The 19,956-nt window shown below is 38.3% G+C and overlaps 1 protein-coding gene across 1 annotated transcript; it reads right to left on the reverse strand.

Moving 5' to 3' along the window:
* Positions 1 to 681: 681 nt before the first annotated feature.
* acvr1c (activin A receptor type 1C) lies at positions 682 to 18,215 on the reverse strand. The gene is made up of 9 exons (XM_011489716.3): positions 17,893 to 18,215; positions 12,890 to 13,120; positions 7,560 to 7,802; positions 7,228 to 7,458; positions 6,954 to 7,121; positions 5,952 to 6,108; positions 5,352 to 5,476; positions 4,993 to 5,123; positions 682 to 2,807 (listed from the first exon to the last, which is right to left on the reverse strand). Exons 1-9 carry the CDS (start codon positions 17,960 to 17,962, stop codon positions 2,682 to 2,684), a joined length of 1,482 nt encoding a protein of 493 aa, XP_011488018.1. The 5' UTR covers positions 17,963 to 18,215; the 3' UTR covers positions 682 to 2,681.
* Positions 18,216 to 19,956: the final 1,741 nt, after the last annotated feature.

Raw genomic sequence — 19,956 nt, forward strand, 5'->3', positions numbered from 1 at the left:
AATAACATATACATCACATTAAAATCTCCATAGCTAAAGACCCCAAGTTGGGTCATTTTTAACTCAAATCCAAGGTTAAAGGGGGATGAACCTTTTTATGGGTAATTTTAACTCAGGAAAAATTGGGTTAAAATGAAACCACTATAACCCAAAAATGTGTATTGTTCCAAAAAGTAACTAAAAAACATGAACAACTCAACAATGGGATTGAAGAAATAACCCAAGTGTTTTAGGAGTGTTTCAAAGTGGGACAAAACTCAATTATATCTATCTTTGCTGGCCATTTCTTATGTGTCCCCTTAAGCCATGACCTAAAACATCTTTTGACCTTTGCTTATGTGACAGGCATCACAGCAAAATCTGCTACAGCTTCACAATCTTAAGATGTTGACTCATCCATGTAGTGCTGATGTCTTCGGGGTTACAGCTTTATTTCCTCTGCCTAACGGACACTAACGGCAAACACCAGAAGAGAAGCACAACAGAAAGCCCAGATGACTCACATCAGTTCAAATGAATAAGAGAAAGAAAATGAGAAGATGAAAGTGTTGTGTTTTAGATAAGTTGTTCCGGGAAACCTAACCATATGTGCTTCCATTTTTCACTGTTCTGCACAACTGTTGCTTTCACTGTGATACTTGGCTGAGTTAAAAAAAAAAAAAACTCCACTAAAAGAAAAGGTCGATTATGAAAAACTGTGTTTATTTCCACATAGATATCACAATTTTGAACAGAATAAATAGTGCAGGAAAAAGATACACTGCAGTGGCACAAAACCCACGTGTGAACAACACAATACAATTAAAGATACACATATTTTAATGAGGGTTGAGAAAATCAGAAGCAGGTTCTATTCCAAAAGCTGTCATCTTTTTTCCTATGTAATAAAGCCACTTGTAAGAGAAGGACTGAAGGAGAACTCCTTTAAATTATTGTTAATGATTATGACACCATAGATATAGCCTAAAATCAACAACTAAGACAAGAGGGGATTTTAGTGCATTATTTATTTTAGTTGTTTTATTGTAGTTTTGAGTTTCCTGTAAATAGATTCCCATCTTATTGTCAGCCTGGGTTTGTTTGTGAGAGTTTTTGAGTTGTTGGGGTGTTTCATTTGTTCCTTTTAACTTTTAAGGGGTGTAACAATCCAACACTGTTACTTCACAGAACTAATGCAGAGAGAAAAACACATGGAGACTTGCACAGGAGCTGATATTTGCAAAAAAAGAAAACAGGCCAAAGAACATGACTTGCTTTGCAGAGGAAACTATTTACAACGCTTTTACTGATGTAACATGTCAAACACTGATATCTGGCAGTTTAATGAAAGTGCGTAACTGCAAAAAAAGAGGATTTAAGGCTACAAATGTATGTGGATTCATTTTCACAAACATTTCAATGATAAATCAGCTAAATTGATATGGAGTACAAGCTGACAGATGCACACCCCATCACTCCTGAACCTTCACTGGTTCATACAAGCACAGTGGGTGTGCAGATTTACTCTTTTGCACCTTCCCTGAGCCTGTTACATAAAGGCTTTTATCTGCCACAGCAGACAGACGCATTAATAATCCAACTGTGCACCCACTCCTTATAACCTGTATTTATGTATTTTGTTGTCCCAACATCCTTTAGTGCAATCATTTCTTCCAGGTTGGGCTTTTTAAAATGTTCTTTCCTTCATCTTCTTCTAATTAAATGTAAATATCTGCTTTTAAAATAAAAAAAGGGAAGTTCATGAGCCTACGTGAACCTAATAGACAGTTTGTTATGAAGCAATTATTTTAAATTCCATCTGTCAATATAACAGCTAACTATCCTAGCAGTTCATAAATGAGCAAAATATTTGGATTTATAGCTTCACTTAAGTTTATATTAAGAAAATAAAACAGCAACAGCTGTATTAGACTCTGAAAATGAAATACATAAATATATGTAAATATTAACAAGTCAATAGATGTGAAATCCTAAAGTTAAAGATGCTGGAGAAAAGGTCAGCCATATTATGTAAATCAAAGCTTTTTATTCTGACCATTTACAGATCATCCACAGTAAATGTTTGTGGCACCAGTTTAAAAAAAACAACTCTTCCTTATCTGAAAGCTTGGGATTCTACTCATAATCTAATCTAAATCATTTGGGTATTTTTGATTTTTTTAAAAGACCCAAACAAACATTTCAGCTGCAACTGGACTATATTCCCTTTCATAAAGCTCACAAGAAATTACAAGTTTACAGAAAAGTGTGCAAAATTTCTTTAGAGTATTTGGAAAATTCTGCTTTGTACTTGTCATATTTCATAGTATTTGTCCCGTAAATCTATTTTTTGTTGTTTTTTTTAGCAGTACTGCATTTGCTACAGTGTATGGCACAAAAACACAATACATGTGCAACGTCAAGTGGGCACTTCAAATACTGAGGTAGCATGGCGGTCACATTTAACATGACTTACGTCGCATGGCTCTTCCTACTGAAGCTTCAGGTGTTTGGTTGTAATGTCGGTTAAGCTGGTGTCCACGTACAAAAGCGCACCTTCCTGAAGGCTTTGGCACCAACAGCAGCTCGAAGAAGCGCACTGAGGCGTGTGTCCAGAAGAGGGCCGCCTCAGGCTCTTATGTCCCTGTCTGCAGCAGTGGCCCCCCCTGCATGACGGCCGATCTGCAGAGCCACAAGCCCACCTAGTCTTTGATGTCCTTGATAGCACACAGCTGAGACACGGTTTTCTTCACTCGCAGAGCAGTCAGTCGAGCAGAAGAGTTGGCATACCAACATTCTCGCATCAGTTTGCCCATCACTCGCAGAGCCTTGCAGAAGAGGACAAGATTAATAGCACAACTAAAAAAAAAAAGTTAAAATACATAAATATACAAAATTGAAAAAAGGGAGTAAAGTGACTGGATGATAATTAAAGACCCAATCCAATGAAAATCGTGTTTATGGTGTTTTTCAAATGTTCTTGCAGTATTTTTCTGATGACAGCGAGCACATAGAAAGATAATTAGCATTAAATTGAATTTCTGAGTATTTCTTTATTCAAATCATTGTGAATCAGGAGATGACAAAAAAAAAAAAGGCTGTTGGAAATAGAGCTTTTTTGTGGCGGGCCAAAGTCTCCCTGCTCCGCTCCATTCTGATGCATGTGCTTGTAAACAACTAGATCCATGGACGTCTTTGTTTTTCTCATCCAAGCTGGCTTGCTCGCCATTTTTGTTGATCTGTTAGGTGTGAGAGGCTGTAAGCTAGTGGGAGAGTGCGTAAACAGAGAGCTCAGTTATGGGTGACAGGAAGGGGGTGGGGCTGTTCTGTGCCAATAGTCCCGCCCACAACTCAGAAGTGAGTTTCTCATGACCAGCTGCTGCTCTGCAGAAATAATGTTTGGCTAAAAATGGCATAACCATAATCAAAAGACCACTTGGAACGCTTTTACCATTCAGATTGAAGCGCGACTTTAAAGAAATACATAGGAGGGGGCAGGATTACAAACTAAAGAGGCAAAAAGTTACACGAGGTTTATCATTACAACTTTTGCATGTAGATGTTTGCCACAAGGGCTGCACCCGTCCACAGACACACTCATCCACACCCTCAAACGTTAAGCATACCCATTGGCTGCAAAAACATTTACACACATACATACACATACACTTACACAATACAAATCCAGATCAACTCACACACACACACATACACGCACACAAGCAAACATGTAAAGCATGTGTCCCTCCAAGGCGTGTACAAATATCCTGTTTAGGCAAAGGTGAGCAAGTACCTGTGCTCAGGTGAGAGGCTGTGTTCTACTGTGGGCAGGTATCTTACCAAATGCAAAGAGTAAAACAAAAGTTTTACCTAAAACCCGCCGCTGGCAAAAGGCAGTGAGGCAGTGAAAAATTGTCGATCAAACTTTGATTGATTGTAAATTACTCTGTACTCTAGGACAACATTCCTTTTAAGGTAGACTGCATGTTTCAGATAAAAAAAAATATTGACAGACTCCAAAGCAGACACAAAAAAGCTGCTAAAACTTTGGAGCAAAGCGTAGCTTCTCCAAAAAGTATATTTCAGCTGAAGGCGCGTTGTACTTTTTATTTTATTTAGACTAAACATGCTCCAGATGCTCCAGGGCCCATCACTTGTTTTAAACACAGTTTGACTTTTTTTTTTTACCTACCAGTAGTTTTCTGAAAGTCTTTCTAAATTTGAAGTCCTAACTTTAAACACATCTTTTTAACGTTTTCAATAAAATAATTCTTTATTGTCGATGTTCAGAGTATATCAAAATTATAACAGCATCGGATTAGCGCTTCAAGTGGAAAACATCGTAAATTTGGAAAAGTGCTATATAAATAAAGTGATTGATAAAGAAAGTGACAGCAAATAATAATAATATTCTTAAAACAGAATAAAAACATAAATGGCTGACATGGTCAGTTTTCAGATTATCATACTCATTGGCTCTGAAGCAGCTGCAGAAAGATGCACTCTGCATCACCCGCCCTACATGTTTTGGTCTATTAAAAATTGTTCATTCATAACCTTTGTTCTTTTTGCAAAAGTCTGCAATGTTTTCACTCCATTCTGTTTTCTAAACACATTTTCAGTCATTCTTCTTCACTGGACATTCTTTAGTCAAAACAACAATGTTCATTTCTACATGTCCTAAATTATTCATCATCATCATTTATTTATTTATAAAGCACTTTCCACCACCAGCCAAGGAGACCCAAAGTGCTGTACACATGGAGAACAAAACACAGAAACCTACCAAATTAAAACATTGTAGATACATAAATAGAATAGAATATATAGCCTAAAACCGAATTAAAACATAGGATAGACTGTTTTGATCCTTTTTTAGGTGTTTGAGGTGTGATACTTTGTCACAAATGAGTCCATAAAAAATCTTTTTATTGCATCCACACAAAGAAATATTTAGATGTTTTATAATTTGCAACCAGGTCTTGTTTTGTTTTTTATTTTTTTTAGTCTCACCTCACAGCTCTGCCACTGGTTGGGAATGTTTGGTCTGAGTTTCTGGTCACACACCACTTTCCTCATGTCCTCAATGGACGGATCTGAAGGCACCATGTCATAATAAGGCAGCTGGAAGTCTTCATGAAGTCCTGGGAGAAGGGCATTAATATTGTTTATTATCATGCTCTTACTTAACAGTTCAATTTGGAAGGATGAAGTGCACTGTAGCACCGGCAAACATATTAATCACCACAAATTGGCATGAGTGGGGTGGAGAGAGGACAAGCAGGAGGAAGGACTCTAAATTCACCACAGGAGCTGCGTATGTGCTGTTAAGACCGATTAAAAACAAGCAACTGTGCATATATGCAAGATACCTCTCACGGAGCATCTTCTGGCCAGTTCCCAAAACACCAGGCCCAACGAATAGATATCCGCTCGCTTGAATGACTCAAATGTGTTCATATTGATTGACTCGTCCAGGATCTCTGGCGCCATGTACCTGCAGAGAACAAAATGATTAAAGCTTAATGGCATAAAAGCCCCGTGCTGCTTGGGAAATTTGCTTAATCCATTTTGTGTTTGATGTTCAAAGCTCAGATATATTTAACTTCCATTTTTTTTTCTTACACCAATACATATTTAATGGGAAACCTGTAGTTGTTTAAACCGACTAGAAGAAATCAGTAAAGGTTTCTGTTGACCTGAGAGTTCATTAACAACCCAAATCAGTTGTTAGTCTGTACGTTTTTTAAGAGCAAAATACAACATTTTTATCTTCTTTACTATCTGAAACCTTAAATTTTGTTTATAGTTTCTGCATCTCCACCATCCTTTCATCAACAACTTCTCCAGACTTAGCCTCTAACACTGAACCACATGTTCCTCAAAATTTATCTCTTTGTACAAACGTTACAAACGTTTCCTTTCTGATATCTGCCATGCCTGTTTTGCGGATGTTAATTGTGCGCTCTCACCTCTTGGTTCCCACTCTGTGGTTGGACGGTATGTCGATGGTGTTTGTGTTGGAGTCGTGTTTCACAGCCAAACCCAAATCTGCGATGACTGCTGTCCCATTCTTCCTCACAAGGACATTTTTAGACTTTAGGTCTCTGTGAGCAATTGCAGGCTTCCCTAAATTCAAAAGAGTAGAAGAAAAAAGAAAAACCTGGTCTGTGAAACGCCTTTTTTGACTTTGCAGGGTTGAAAAGAAAAACAATTTTCCAAGTTGGATGATGAGGATGGAGGACATATAGAAAGAAAATTACGGTAAGCTTGAAAAGTGCATTTCTGAGTATTTCTTTATTCAAATCATTGAAAATCAAGAGCTGACGAACAAACGCAGTTTAAAAAACAGCTTATTTGTGACGTAGAAAATACACTGTGTGGGCCACAAGCTCCCTGCTCTGCTCCATTCTGATGCATCCACTTGCAAACGAAAAGATCCATGTACGTCTTTGTTTTCCCCATCTGAGCTGAAATCTGACTCAAACTGTACAGCTGGATAGCTCCAATATTGCTCACCATTTTCGTAGCACTGGTAATGTTAGGTTGAGGGTGTGAGGGGCTGTAAGGAGAGTGTGTAAACAAATAGCTGTTATGTGTGACAGGCCCGCCCACAACTCAAGAGGCGAATTTCTAAGGAAATCCTGCCCCTCTGCAAAAACGATGTTGTAGAAAATGAATAAAGCACTTTTACATTAGATCAAAAGATGATCGGAAATGGGACTTCAATGTTTACCTAAACAAAAAAGGGGTTTATTCAGACATACCTTTGGTTTGTCTGAAGATTAATAACCCCCTATTGTTAAAGTAAAATATGTCCAACACAAGAGGCCCTCAGCTCTCATTTGCCTGCCCAGCTGTTGGACAGGACAAGTTAAAAGAAAAGAAAAGAAAAAAAAAGAAAAACGTGTTTGTCTCTAATTAACATTTCTTCTCACCACATTTTGCATTTAGACAGTAAGGAACAACCTTACCTTGTGTGCCAATAATTTCCATGTGGAGGTGTGCCAGCCCACTTGCTACAGACAAGGCCAGAACAACCATGCCTTCCACTGAGACGGTGTACCTGTTCAGGTAGTCATAAAGGGAGCCATGCTCGTGGTACTCTGAAACCAACCAGAGCTGCGTCCAGGAGCCGTTATCTTGGGAAAACAGATCAACAAGCACAGGGTTAGAAAAACTGACATGTTCATCATAGGAATCAGATTTACCGGTAGATTTGATTTCCAGAATTTCTGGCTTTCAAACCTTTATTATCAGCAGCAATGAATCCCAGGATGTTCTCATGCCTAAGCATGATAGTCTGGTAAATCTCCGCCTCCCGGAACCACGACCTCTCGTCCCTGGAGGAGAAGATCTTTACCGCTACATCCTCTCCACGCCACTTCCCCCGCCACACCTCACCGTATCGCCCTTTTCCAATGGTCTCCTGTAGGACAATGGTTCGAGCTATGGTTCTCTGGACCAGGAGAGGAAGCCCTGCAAGGCAAACAGTTTATAGAATGAACAAATGAGAACAATGTTTTCGTCTCAAAAAATGTATACAACTTTTCCACAGAAGCTGCTGGACTTTCTCTCACCTGATCCTGAGCCGGAAGTGCTCATGTCATAAATCAGATCTTTAAGACATTTATCAGGAGACATCAACATCTGGTCATCCAGAGGCTCTTCTGGGTCTTGCTTGTGGGTTCGACTGTAGGCACAACGGTGGCCCTGGACAGCACACACGCCGAGCAGGATCCCCACACACAGCAGACAGCAGGGCACCAGGATCACCACTGTGAGTTGCAACCGGCTCCAGCCAGGCTCTTCCGAAGGCCTCTCTAAAGCAAACAGATCAAAATAACGTAAATAAACTCAGCAGGTTATGGTTTACTGATTTGCACATTCAGTTTTAAGACAAAGAATAGAGTAAAGAGGATTTGGAGTGGTTTCTCTGCTGCCTTTAACTTTAGCTCCCTCTGGTGGCTCATGGTTGTCTTGGCAACAGAGCTGCAAAATTAGTCATTTAAATTGAATTAAGCAGTCAATATTGTTAATGAGTAAATGGTTAAAAGTGCTCTCAAGCTCTTTGAATGTATAAACCAAAATAAGGGAATACAATCAAAAAGGAAACATAGCTACTTTAATGCTTTCCCAGTTTAAGGAGGAACACAATTATTTTGCAACTTCAAACAAAAATCTTCTCTTTTCTTTTTGTTGACATGACAAGATTCATTTAGTGTCTCTAATATTTTGCTCTAGAGAAAAAAAAAAAGAAGAAAATAACTTCATTCATAAAGGTGACATTGCTGATACAGAGCAGGTGCAATGTGGGACCTTGCAGTGAAATTGCGATTCTGGCAACCTAAAGTAATCTGATGCCTCTCTCTGACCTTCATTCTGTCTGTGGGTGGACAGGAGAGAACCTGGACCCAAACAAAAATAGAGAAACAAGAAGGCACATAGAAAACCCAAGTTTTACTGACATGCTAGGGTAGCAAATCCCAGTGAACAATGCAATACTGCATGCATAAGTTTGAAGACATAACGTTGCTTTGCCTATGAAGTCAAATAATTGCATCACTGCTTCCATCAGGTGCTTTTTTTTACACTTTACATTACTTGGCAAAGTCAGAGATAACAGCCTTTAGTCTTTGAGTCATCTCTAATCCCCAAACTGCGAAATATCCTCACCACAGATCCTCAAACATGCAACATTTGCAGACGGCAGCACTTTATGAACTCAACCACAGTTTCCTAAGACATCTTTAGCCTTTTACCTACATACAGATCCTGCCAGTTGGAGCTACAAGTGGAGCTCAGCAGATATGGTGCAAAACAAGGTTTTGCTCTCCTGTCGCCCGGTCAGGATGTGCTCACATGCTGATATTTAGCAGAGCAATGGAACAGATTGATTGTACTGGCCTCATTGACGATCACCGTACAGCCTCAGGGTCAGGCCCTCATCCACGCATCGACACACAACAGCAACGTACACCATCTGCTGCACTTCAGACACATGCGTCCAATGCCGTCTAAAACAAGTCAGAGTTTTTCTTGTTGTAAGGTAAAACGTTGATATACCCGGTATATAAAATTAAATGTACAAAGTCTTAAAACACATTTCAAGCATCAGCTTTATCCAAATCAGGATTGCAATAAAGCTGAAATCTCTCAGACGATTTAAATTCAAATTCAAACATTTTTTATAAAGCACTTTTCATACAGCAGAAACGCGAAGTGCTTTACAGGTTTAAAATTTAAAAAAATTAAAATTCTAAAACACACAGAATGCCTTCAATCCTCTAGAGGCCTCACACCCAACAAAACGAGACCTAAAATGACACATAAATAAAACTCAAAGTATAAATAAAAGCCGACATAGAAATCTGGCTTGATGTTGATCATGGCTCATGTCAGGCCAAAGTGAATTATTCATATTTAGTAACTTCTTTGATTATGATAAGATGTACTTAGGTAGTTCAACCAATCTTATAATTTTATATGCATGATGTTTGTTGTCTGATTTATTGGGTTAAATATATCAAGTTGTGATGTGTATTTTTGTAATTGGAAGGTTAAAAAAACAATAAATTTAAGTTTTCAAACACCAGTTGATTAAACCTCAAAGATTTTTATATCTTCTTTATGTTTTGTGTTTTTAAGACTTAATACTTTAGCATTGTACTATATTTTACATCAGTAAAGAGCATAGGAAGTGGATTAGGTCTGCCAATTCCTCTTTAAGATAATGTTCGGCACAGACTGAAGGTTTTAAGTCTAACTGCTTATTGGTCAGTGTTCCCATGTAGAGCAAAATGTTACTATCCTAAACCCAGAATTTCTCTAAGACAATATGGTGCCAATTTTAAAGCTAAAAAATGGAAAGTATAACACCAGAGAGATGCCATTTCTTCACAGTGTGATGAACAATGCCGACTAGCCAGCTCCACACACTCAGACAAACATCGAGTTTTTCTCTCACCATCTGTTCACCCGTCTAAACGGACCATTTGAGAACCAACATTGAACTCTGTCCCACAAAATCACGTCAAGAAACACATGAACAGATATGAAGCAACAGCTGTGCAAAAGCAGCTCTGGACCCTCCTCCCCAGGCAGTTTCACAAGCATCGACATCTTGAATCATGTGACCAAAAACATGACATCCACACCGGACAAATGCCTGAGCGACACTCAGGATGGGTGGGCCACAGTGGTCTGTGAAAGCTTCAGCACCTTCCACCCTAGTTTTTAAGAGCCAACCATAGAAGGGAAACTGCTACTAATTGAGCTTTCGTTTCAGGGAAAGTGTGATTATTTACTCTTTGGGTTACTTCTGGGTGACTGAGTATCCACATCAGCATCGTGCAGATTCTCAGCGCTCAGCGTGGGTTGTTAGGCGTTCAATCATTAACAATGATTTCAGACCTGCACCAAAAAAACCTGCGAGTGCGTCCACCCCCCCACCCCCCTCTTTGCTGTCCTTGCTTCCATAAAGCACATTCCGCCAATGGAGTTCATAACAGACCAAAGCACATCTCTGATCCAAAATATACTAAATCACTGGCAAGAATTTAAGCTCATTACCTGGTACCTTTCATTTGGTTTCTTGTCACCTGTGACTTGTTTACCTACATAGTCAATTTGTAGCTCATTAAAGATCATATACTGTACCTCTTAAAGTATATGACTTGTAATGAAAAATGTAATCCTCCTCCGTGTGCCATTATCATCCCCCAACATCTTAGTTACCAAGTTGCTTTATTTCACCTAAATGTATCCGTGAACATGTCTCACAGGGTCCCTTTGGATATTTCAATCAGACTGGTCTCTGCACTTTGACTGGGCCATTGCACTTCATGAAGTATGCATGAAGCATTGGCTCACAGGATGTGTCCTGATCCGACTGCCTCTAAGCTTTAGCTGTTTGACAGATTTGTGTTTGCTTGGTAAACATAGGAGTTAATAGTGAATACCTTAACTGGAAGATGCCTTGATAGCGGTGGAGGGGTGTAGTGACACCAAACTTCAACCAGTTCTAATCATTGATCTCTGATCAGTCATTTTTTATTGTAATGTCATAACTTGAATATTTGCAATGCTCTCTGAAGCCGTAGACTCTGGCATTCTGGCAATTGTTGGGCATTATCCAGTTGAATTTTTGATAGTGGTTGTTTTACAGACTCAATCAAAAAACAGTTTTTGGTGTTTTTTAACATGTTCTTGTTGCATTTCTCTCATAATGGAGGACATATATAAAGTAAATTAAGATTAAAATTGCATTTCTGAGAGTTTCTTTATTCAAATTGTTGAGAATCAGGAGCAGATGTGAAAACACTGTTTGAGAAAGATTGTATTTGTGATGTGGAAAATACACTGGGCGGGCCACAAGCTCCCTGCTCCGCTCTATTCCTATGCATCTACTTGTAGATCCATTTACGTTTTTTTTTTTCGCATCCGAGCTGGAATCTGGCTCAAAACTGTACGGCTGGATAGCTCCAATATTGCTCCCTATTTTTGTTGCACCAGTAATTTTAGATTGGGGGTGTGAGAGGGGCTGTAAGGTAGCGGTAGAGCTTGCAAACAGATAGATGACGGGAAATGGGGGCGGGTTTACTCTGCGCTAACAGTCTTGCTCCCAACTTAGAGGTGGCTTTTTAACTAGGTACTGCTGCTCTGCAATACGTCCTATGTCCTAAAAAAAAGTTTAGTTCTCTTTCTAATAACGACAATATCATAAATAAAATATTGGCAACACTTTTAGAAAAGATCAAAAGATGATCAGTGTGAGCTTCAGATAAATTTAAATGCTCTTTCTTGTCTAATGATAAATATAAAACTACAAACTGCAGGGTCAACCTCTTCAAATTCCTCCCATATTAACAGTTAGTGGTCTTCCAACCATATAATCATAGGTTTTGTACCGCTTCCATAAAGCTACCGTTCCAAATATCTGAATGCTCCGGACCAGCGGTTAAGTGGTGACAGGAAAACATGCTCCATCTATACATCTGTGCCTTCCGTTTGATCTTATCCTCACAGCGCAGTACAATCCAATACCTGATAAGAGCCGAGATGCTCCACTTGTTCTGTCCAGATTATTTTCCTGTTTAAACTGATAGTTTGATATTTGTAAAAATGGATTGAGGTGTTTGTTTTTTTTTATCTTCTTCAAAATGCCGCTTACTTGTGTGACATGTTTACACTTTCTTTTCTTGAAGTTAGAATCAGGGGATTTTTTTCTGGCCCCTGAGCGAACTGTTCTGTTCATCAAATGAAAAGTTCAATAAACCTGTAAAAAAAAAAAAACAACAAAAACATTGTATTACTTTTTCCTGCTTATTTGCATCTAATAACAAGAAATAAATTTACTTTTTCTTTTAAAAAAAAAGATAAGAGATGTGAATCTTTATAGTGTATAAAGTACAAGTTATAAAGTTTTTAAAGAAAATATTAATATTTTTTATCATTTTTTATGCAGCTATTCATTAGAGCATTTCAGTTTAACAGGAAATGCAAAAACACGGCATTACCCAGAATGCCAAGCCTGGCTGTGACCTCTCAGTGTTTCCACCAATATCCAGATGTGTGAGAAACTCACCCCTGCCCATCTGCTTTTACCCACCGAAAGGGCCATGAGAGGCTTTAAGCGCTACATGCCTGATGAGGAATTTATTTATAAATCAGGGGAGGGCCCTTCCATAACCTCTGCCAGATTTGTTATGTCACAGGATCTAGGCGGATCAGCGTCCGCCTCGTCTAGCCGGGACCAGAATGAATGGGAAATCCCTCACAGATTGGATTGGTGTTTCTGTTGACAGAACAACACTGAGAACTGCTTTGCACTGCCACATTCAAGTTCTGTAAGTGTTCAGAAAACCGGGAAAAGGTGTTTTATGCAGTAAATGCATAAACGCAGGTATACCTGGGTAAATGTGTAGAGTCTCGTTGTTGCAGAAGTCGGTGAAGCAACAGTTCCTCTTGGAGACATTTCTGGAACTGTAGCAGAACACCTGGCCCTTCATCTCGGAGGGCGACAGGCAGGATTTGACCGTCTCCTCCTTCCCGTCGATCAACATGACGGAGTTCCAGCAGGCCCCGTCTGCAGCCGTCTCGCAGGTGTGGTTGGCACAGAGCAGGCACACACACTTCAGACCTGAAAGGCACAACTGAGGATGGTGAAATCCCTTTTCGTCTCCCACACCATAATTATGCAGAGAAAAGGACTTGGGGTGAAACAGTTTCAGTCCCAGACCAAACAGGCCAATATTCTTAAACTCTGTCGATGCAGGATGCTGGTGTTACATAAGCTGGTTCGTGCTCTTAAATGGCTGGAAGTGGAGGAACAAGAGTAATACCTCTTAGTTTAACACCCACATAATCTTGTGTTCTACTCTGAGCTGTCATCCTTTATTTGATAAGCTGCTGTCTGATTGACAAGCTGGGCTGCACCACAAAAGAAAAAAAAACTGACAATAATTTTGTGATTTTAGACATTAACCGGGTCTGATAACAAAAAACCCACCTGCTTCTGAAGTAGAAATGAAACCAAAACAAAGCATTCTCATAATCTGCATATAAATTCCACCGGACAGATTACAGAGTTAAAAATGTTTTTCTAAATAAGCTCATTATGTTTGAAATCTGCTCTGCCCTTTCGGGAGTTTTAGCATTTTAGCAAATAAAACCATAGAAACCATCAGAGCAGTAGATTAAAGGAATCGATCGAAAAGTAGAAAACATTTTTTTAGAAGTTTCCGACAAAAAAGATTGTAGTCGAAATTGCTTTTTCCAAGGTCTCTCTAAATACAAAAACACGTCTTAAAAAAATAGCACCACAGTTGTCTTGGTAACCGTGGACACAGCCTAAAAGTGGAATGTGCTGGGTTTATTATTGAGAAGGAACAAATTACTTAAAATAAAGACAGCAAGAATACATAATAAAAAATACAAATAGTATTATTATAATTATTAAAAAAGTAGCAAATTGATATTGTGTGCATCTGCTCCTGATAAATACATTTAAATATAAAATAAACGTGAAAAAATACTTAATTGTTTTTCCAGATTAATGCAAAAATTTTATCATCTGATTGACAAGGATTTGAACCTTCAGGCTGCAGTGAGCAGGGATATTTACACAACATCAAATAACTATAAAAAGTGCTGTTAAGGATGGGGCTTAATCAGTCGTGACTAAAACTAAGACAGGCTCCAGCAACCCTGCCATCCTGAAAGAGATACAGCCTGTTAAGAAAATGGATTTGGCTGGATTTGAAATTGACTTACAAGCAATGATAAGTCTCAATATTAGTGGAAAAAAATAGCAAATTTTAGCCTCTGGATATTTTTCATAATCTTTACTTGACCTGATGCTTTCTGGAAATCTTGTTTTACTTTACCAACTACAAATTGGTACAAGCCACTCTTACATTACTTCTATATGAACACCTTAAGGCAGACTACCGTATTTTCCGGACTATAAGTCGCCCTTTTTTTCATAGTTTGGCAAGGGGTGCGACTTATACTCCGCAGCGACTTATATTAGAAATAAATTGAAATAAATACATTGTTAACCCTCCTGTTATGTTCATTTGTGAAGAACAGAGATGATGTTCCTGGGTCAATTTGATGTATGAGGTATGTTAAGTGTTAAGAGGATGTTAAGTGACTCAGAGAATCAGCAAACTTTTTTACAGTAAGATCTTGAAGGCTAACAACATAATATTCCATTTTCCAATGATTTCATAGATTCAGAAATGCAATAAAAATGACAACTGTTTCTACAAAAACAGGATGAAAACAGAGTATTAGTTGGCCAATGATGCTTCATGAAAGGAATAAATAAAGAACTTTGAGAAAAAATTACTGTGAAATTATTAGATAAACAGTCTGCTATGATTGTGTCATATAAGGTTATGAAAGTTAAAATGCGACTTATAGTCCAGTGCGACTTATCTGTGTTTTTTTCTACTTTATAATGCATTTTTGGGCTGGTGCGACTTATACTCCGGTGCGACTTATAGTCCGGAAAATACGGTAATATGAAAATATTTTGAATATATTATACTTTAAAAAATGATTACAATTACACCTTCATGTTTTTACTCCAAAGAGACATTTTTGTGTATATCTTGATTCTAGCAAACAAAATTATGATGCTCTTTAAGTCATTTTATGATAATCCTATAATTTATTTAAATTTTGTTTCTTTAGTATAACACACACTGGGTCCGTTTTTACTTATACTGGAGTTGCTTTAAAACTGAATGGGCACACAAACACTGTCTGTACAGACAGCTGATGCTTTCCACATGGAAGTGACTGAGAAAAAAAATAGTTATGCCTCAATATTGTGTTATTATGTATTGTTGTCAGTGGGTTTTTTTTAATAAAGAAAACATGATATGCCTTAAAAGAGGGTGGATCACTGATATCACAGAGGAGATGCTCCACTGGAAAATGAGTCACACTTTTACAGCGTTAACAATCTTGAGGTTTTCTTGTTTTTATTCAAACTAAAAGATGTATTTTCTTAAATCAAATAGGATGGATTTGGTGGTTTCACGGCTTATGTAATATTAAAGGAAAACATGCATACTTTTTTTAGTTTTGCTTTGTTTGTTTTCTGTGTTTTGACACTGGTACTAAACACTTTTCTGTTTAAAATGATTAATCTAAGTGATAAGAAATACAATTTTTATTTTATTTTTTAAATCATCATTTTCAAATGAGAAATCTAAAAAGATCACAGGATCATTGTCATCTTAACTCGGTTTTAAACCAATATTTGTGGAAACGAAGGAAAATCTAACAATGTTTCAGGACAGTCATCAAAAACCTTCAAAACATCTATATGCAGGATTGATCAAACTTGCCATAAATAGGCCTGACTTGTCATGCAGTTAGTGCACATTTAATAAGTGAGTAATAAAGTTTTAATGTTGAATTTTGTGCCATATGTTTTAATACAAAGTCTATGTCTTCCTGCCACATTAACTTGGTGTAATTCATTCTAAAACCTTCTTTTCACCTTGATGACAAATTCAGAAAGAATCTTAAAAAAACAAATGTCCTTTCTTTTTACATTTTGCATCACAGCTCAACAAAATGCTTCCCTTTTCAAGCTATAGTTGAAACTTTTATTAGTTAAGTTAATTTAAATGCATTTTTTCATTTCTATTGATGACCTGGTTATGAAGCTGTTTCTTCCCATCCCGATGAATACAGCATGCAGGTCTCCTCACACGAACCCCTTTAGATGTGTTGGAACACAGCAATAGCAGCTAAAGAGCCATCCATCAGGCGGGGACTATCTAAACTCTGCAGCATATGGCTGTCTGAATTACATTCATGTTGTCAAAGCTGTCCTACAGAGTAAATGTGAGGTCTGCACACAGATTTCTTGAACCATTCAGTCTAACACTCCCACATCAACATCTTGTTCTGCCAGCCTTACCCACAAAGCAGTCTGGATCCAGACTGTTGTGGTTCCACAACAGCGGTACATGCCACTGGATGCCACCACAGCAAGACAGTCCTCCGTCTGCCTTTAGCAAAATTCTGAAGACATTCTTTCTGAGAAATCACCTCCTCCCATCTGGACTTCTAGTCATTTCAATTCCTTATTTCTGTTTTGATCTTTCTTTAGTTTCTGTTTGTAATTAGTGAAATTAAAAGTTTACAGTTGACAAAACTAGTCATTGACGGAAGGACGATTTGTAAAAAATCTTGACCAAAACAAAAAAAAACTAAAGTGTAAAAGTTGAAGGAGTACCGTAATTATCTAGAAGCAACCCCTCTTTCAAATTTCTCAATTTATGTGTAAACCAAAATACCAGAGTGCAAATCTAAGAATTCAATCCAAAATCTCCTTATAAAATGTTTGCAGTGAATCAACAAAATAGTGTCATAAAGTGGTGTGTTGGTTTAAAAAGGAATGGCACATTAACCAGAGATCACTGACAACAAAGATGTGTTGTTGTTTACATTAACTGCATTCCATCTTAGTCCTTACACTGTCATTTAAACATTAATAGCTTACTAAATCAGATTAATGTGATGATGATCTTTGTTATTTTAAGTCAATCTGTATATTTGTGCTCATGGTAATCTAACAAAATATTGAGAAAATTTCATGTTCAGTTTTGAGTAATCGTGTCATTTCTATTAGGTTAAATAAAAAATAAAAAATAAATCTATATATATTTATATATATTATATGTGATCAATCCTCTTTTTGACTCGTGCAAAAGTACAGTGTTCTAAAAACTTGTTAAGAGAGTAGCAAAATGCAGTACTGTAATTCCATTCCATATATGAAGCAATAACCTGTTATTATAAAAACTACCACTTATGTGTCATATCTTAAGACAGAGTCAGGCTGCCAAACTGTTGCTTCCTTTTTGGCCAACCCACCAAACTTTTCTACTCTGTGGAGAGAGCAAAAAAAACTTTTCCTTTCCATTCAAAACAAATCAGCAGCCACATTGATAAAGTTCTGTTCATTAATGAGTTTCAATGGCTAATTTACAAGTGTTTTCTTCTCTCCCTTTCTAAATATAGCAGATATTTCTAATGAGATTTGCAGAGTCCATGCAGTTCCATGTGCTTTTAGGAAATCTGTTGCCTCTGTTTTCCAATGAGAAAAAGGTGGTTATTTTTAACATCAATTAGTTTAATGATTATACTTGGAGAGGATCGGATTAATGATTTGATCCTTGGCAAAGTTGATATTTAATGAAAAAATACTTTATTTATCACTTGTTGGTGTTTTTGATGCATAACTGAGTGACATTGGCAGCATTAATAACTTCTAAATAGTGAGATAACTCCCATTTTGTTCAGAGAGCTTTTAGAGAGCAGATAAAAGTTAACAACTGGGCTTTTCTGAATGAAGGCATGGTGATGCACACTGAGGCGGGTTACCTGCAGTCAGCTGCACGGCGTAGAAGAAGACCAGCGCCGCCTGAAAGCTTTGCTTCCTGGATCCGGTCATGGCCAGAGGCGCATCGGCTCCCTCCCTGACCGCAGCGTTTCACGCAGGCAGCTGCCCCGCGAAGAAGCCAAAAAGACGCATCGCGCCGCCCGAACCCGTCCGTGCGCTCCTCGCAGCCCGCCACAACAGATCCCTGTCACACGGACGGAGGGGGGAAACTGCAACGCGCAGCTCGCTCCGCCTCTGTTGACCGGGATTTCAGAGGATTATCGGCGCAGACCTCTGATAAAGACATGTGAATGAGGGCTGCAGGGAGAGCGCGTCGCACGCCCATTTAAGCGAGGCAGGTGGGGTTAAACGCCACCTCCAGACTGAATATGGAGGTGACCTCTGCGCCCTGCTCACAGAGAGGGTGATGGGTAAATGTTGGGATGGAGCTAAACACCCCCTGAAGCACACAGTATTACAGATCATCAAGACCCTGGCCTGAGCTCCTTACTGAGCAGAACAGGCGCATTTAGTACCAAAGTCTAAGTTGATAAGATGTTATAGTTCTGCAGGATCACGGGAAAACATTTCTGTTGCATATTCTGGAATTTGCTTCATTTATACTATAACTCTTACTACTGTCTATAACCCAGTATTTGGGTGGCCGAACACAATCACTTGGAAAGCTGCAAATTAAACGAATCTATCCGGAAAATATCATTTCTGTTCTATTACAGAAGAATGAACGGATCAAAGCCCAATTGATCACAAAACAGGCACCTAAATCCTGCTCAATATATAGAAAGTTACAGGTAAATTACATTAATGTCATCATAGCCACTGTTAAGGATAATCAGGCCCTATTAGAATGATCTGGATTTTCATAGTCTTGAATTACTAAGTTTTTTTTTTCAGTTCCAAATTACCTGAATTCAAATTAATGAAATAACAAGAGAATACCAGTTTACAAAAAAAAAATTTCTGTATTTTTTTATGTTTTCACATCATATTTTTAGCTTAATTACTGTGCATCACTAATATTCAAAACGCCTAAAACTTCTAAACGATCTTTTCGTGCTACAGGATAATATGATGCAGTTAATATATGTTTTGGACTATAATAAGCTTAGATGTAGTGGAGTAGGGGGGGCAGAGATTGGGCATTTCTAATGAATAAATCAAATACACATATAGTAATTCTTTTAGCTGCTATTTCAAATGATTAAAAAAGCAATTTTTTAGGATTTATTAATCTTTATCCATAAAATTTGATTCAAAAATGGGGGGCAGGTGTGACGGAAAAAGCTTTTTGATGGGAAGACAGCTGCCCCCCATAGCCCCACCCCTTTTGTGCAAAGAGTGATTTTTTTTAAACTTCTGCCTTTGTTATTTTCTCCTCTGTTGTTTATGCAGATATGATCATCCTTTATCTATTATTGTTTTATGCTTTGCACGGTGTCCATACAGTTCTTTGTTTAGATTTGCTTGGTTGCATTTTGTGGAACGAGTTCTCTGAAATGTTTTTGGGCTTCCAGCTTTGGTGTTTCACTTTATTGTTGTGGTGGCAGATATAATGTTAGCACATCTTAGCCAGAATGGTTGCGAGTATAAAAGCCAACAGCCCATCTTGCGCCACTGTGGTTGTTGCAATCCCTCCCCTGGGATGTGAGCAGTGCGGGACAGTAGGAGCAAAATGTCAAAACAATCTCTGGTAAAAAAAAAAAAAAAAAATGCTGAATGTGTCAACTGTACAGTCACTGGTGTGCAGAGCCTCACTCTGCTGCATGCAAAAAGTTATTTACAGCGGTCACAAATAACCACAGTCGTGCTTTTGCTGCCCAGGCTCCATGGCAACAATAGGTGGCAAACCGAAGAGTGCACCAAGCCTCCTCCGAAGGACCACATCAAGACAATACAAGCATAAAAAAGGTTTTTCTATTTGTTACTTGCAGGGGGGGGAAAAAGGACCATCTTTGTGGCGCTTGGGGCAGACAGCCATTCATGTACTCTATCCAGGACCTTTGGTTTTATTGGGCTCAGCAGACGGCACTAATGCAACCTCTGCT

This window comes from Oryzias latipes, chromosome 21 (assembly GCF_002234675.1).
Source record: "Oryzias latipes chromosome 21, ASM223467v1".
In the NCBI taxonomy this organism is placed as follows: Eukaryota; Metazoa; Chordata; class Actinopteri; order Beloniformes; family Adrianichthyidae; genus Oryzias; species Oryzias latipes.

Excerpts from the sequence above, each read along its gene's own strand:
- acvr1c (XM_011489716.3), bottom strand. The coding sequence starts at position 17,962 with ATGACCGGATCCAGGAAGCAAAGCTTTCAGGCGGCGCTGGTCTTCTTC. Across the intron at positions 13,121-17,892 it reads CGCCGTGCAGCTGACTGCAG|GTCTGAAGTGTGTGTGCCTG; the intron begins GTAACCCGCCTC and ends TGTGCCTTTCAG. Across the intron at positions 7,459-7,559 it reads CACTTCCGGCTCAGGATCAG|GGCTTCCTCTCCTGGTCCAG; the intron begins GTGAGAGAAAGT and ends TTTGCCTTGCAG.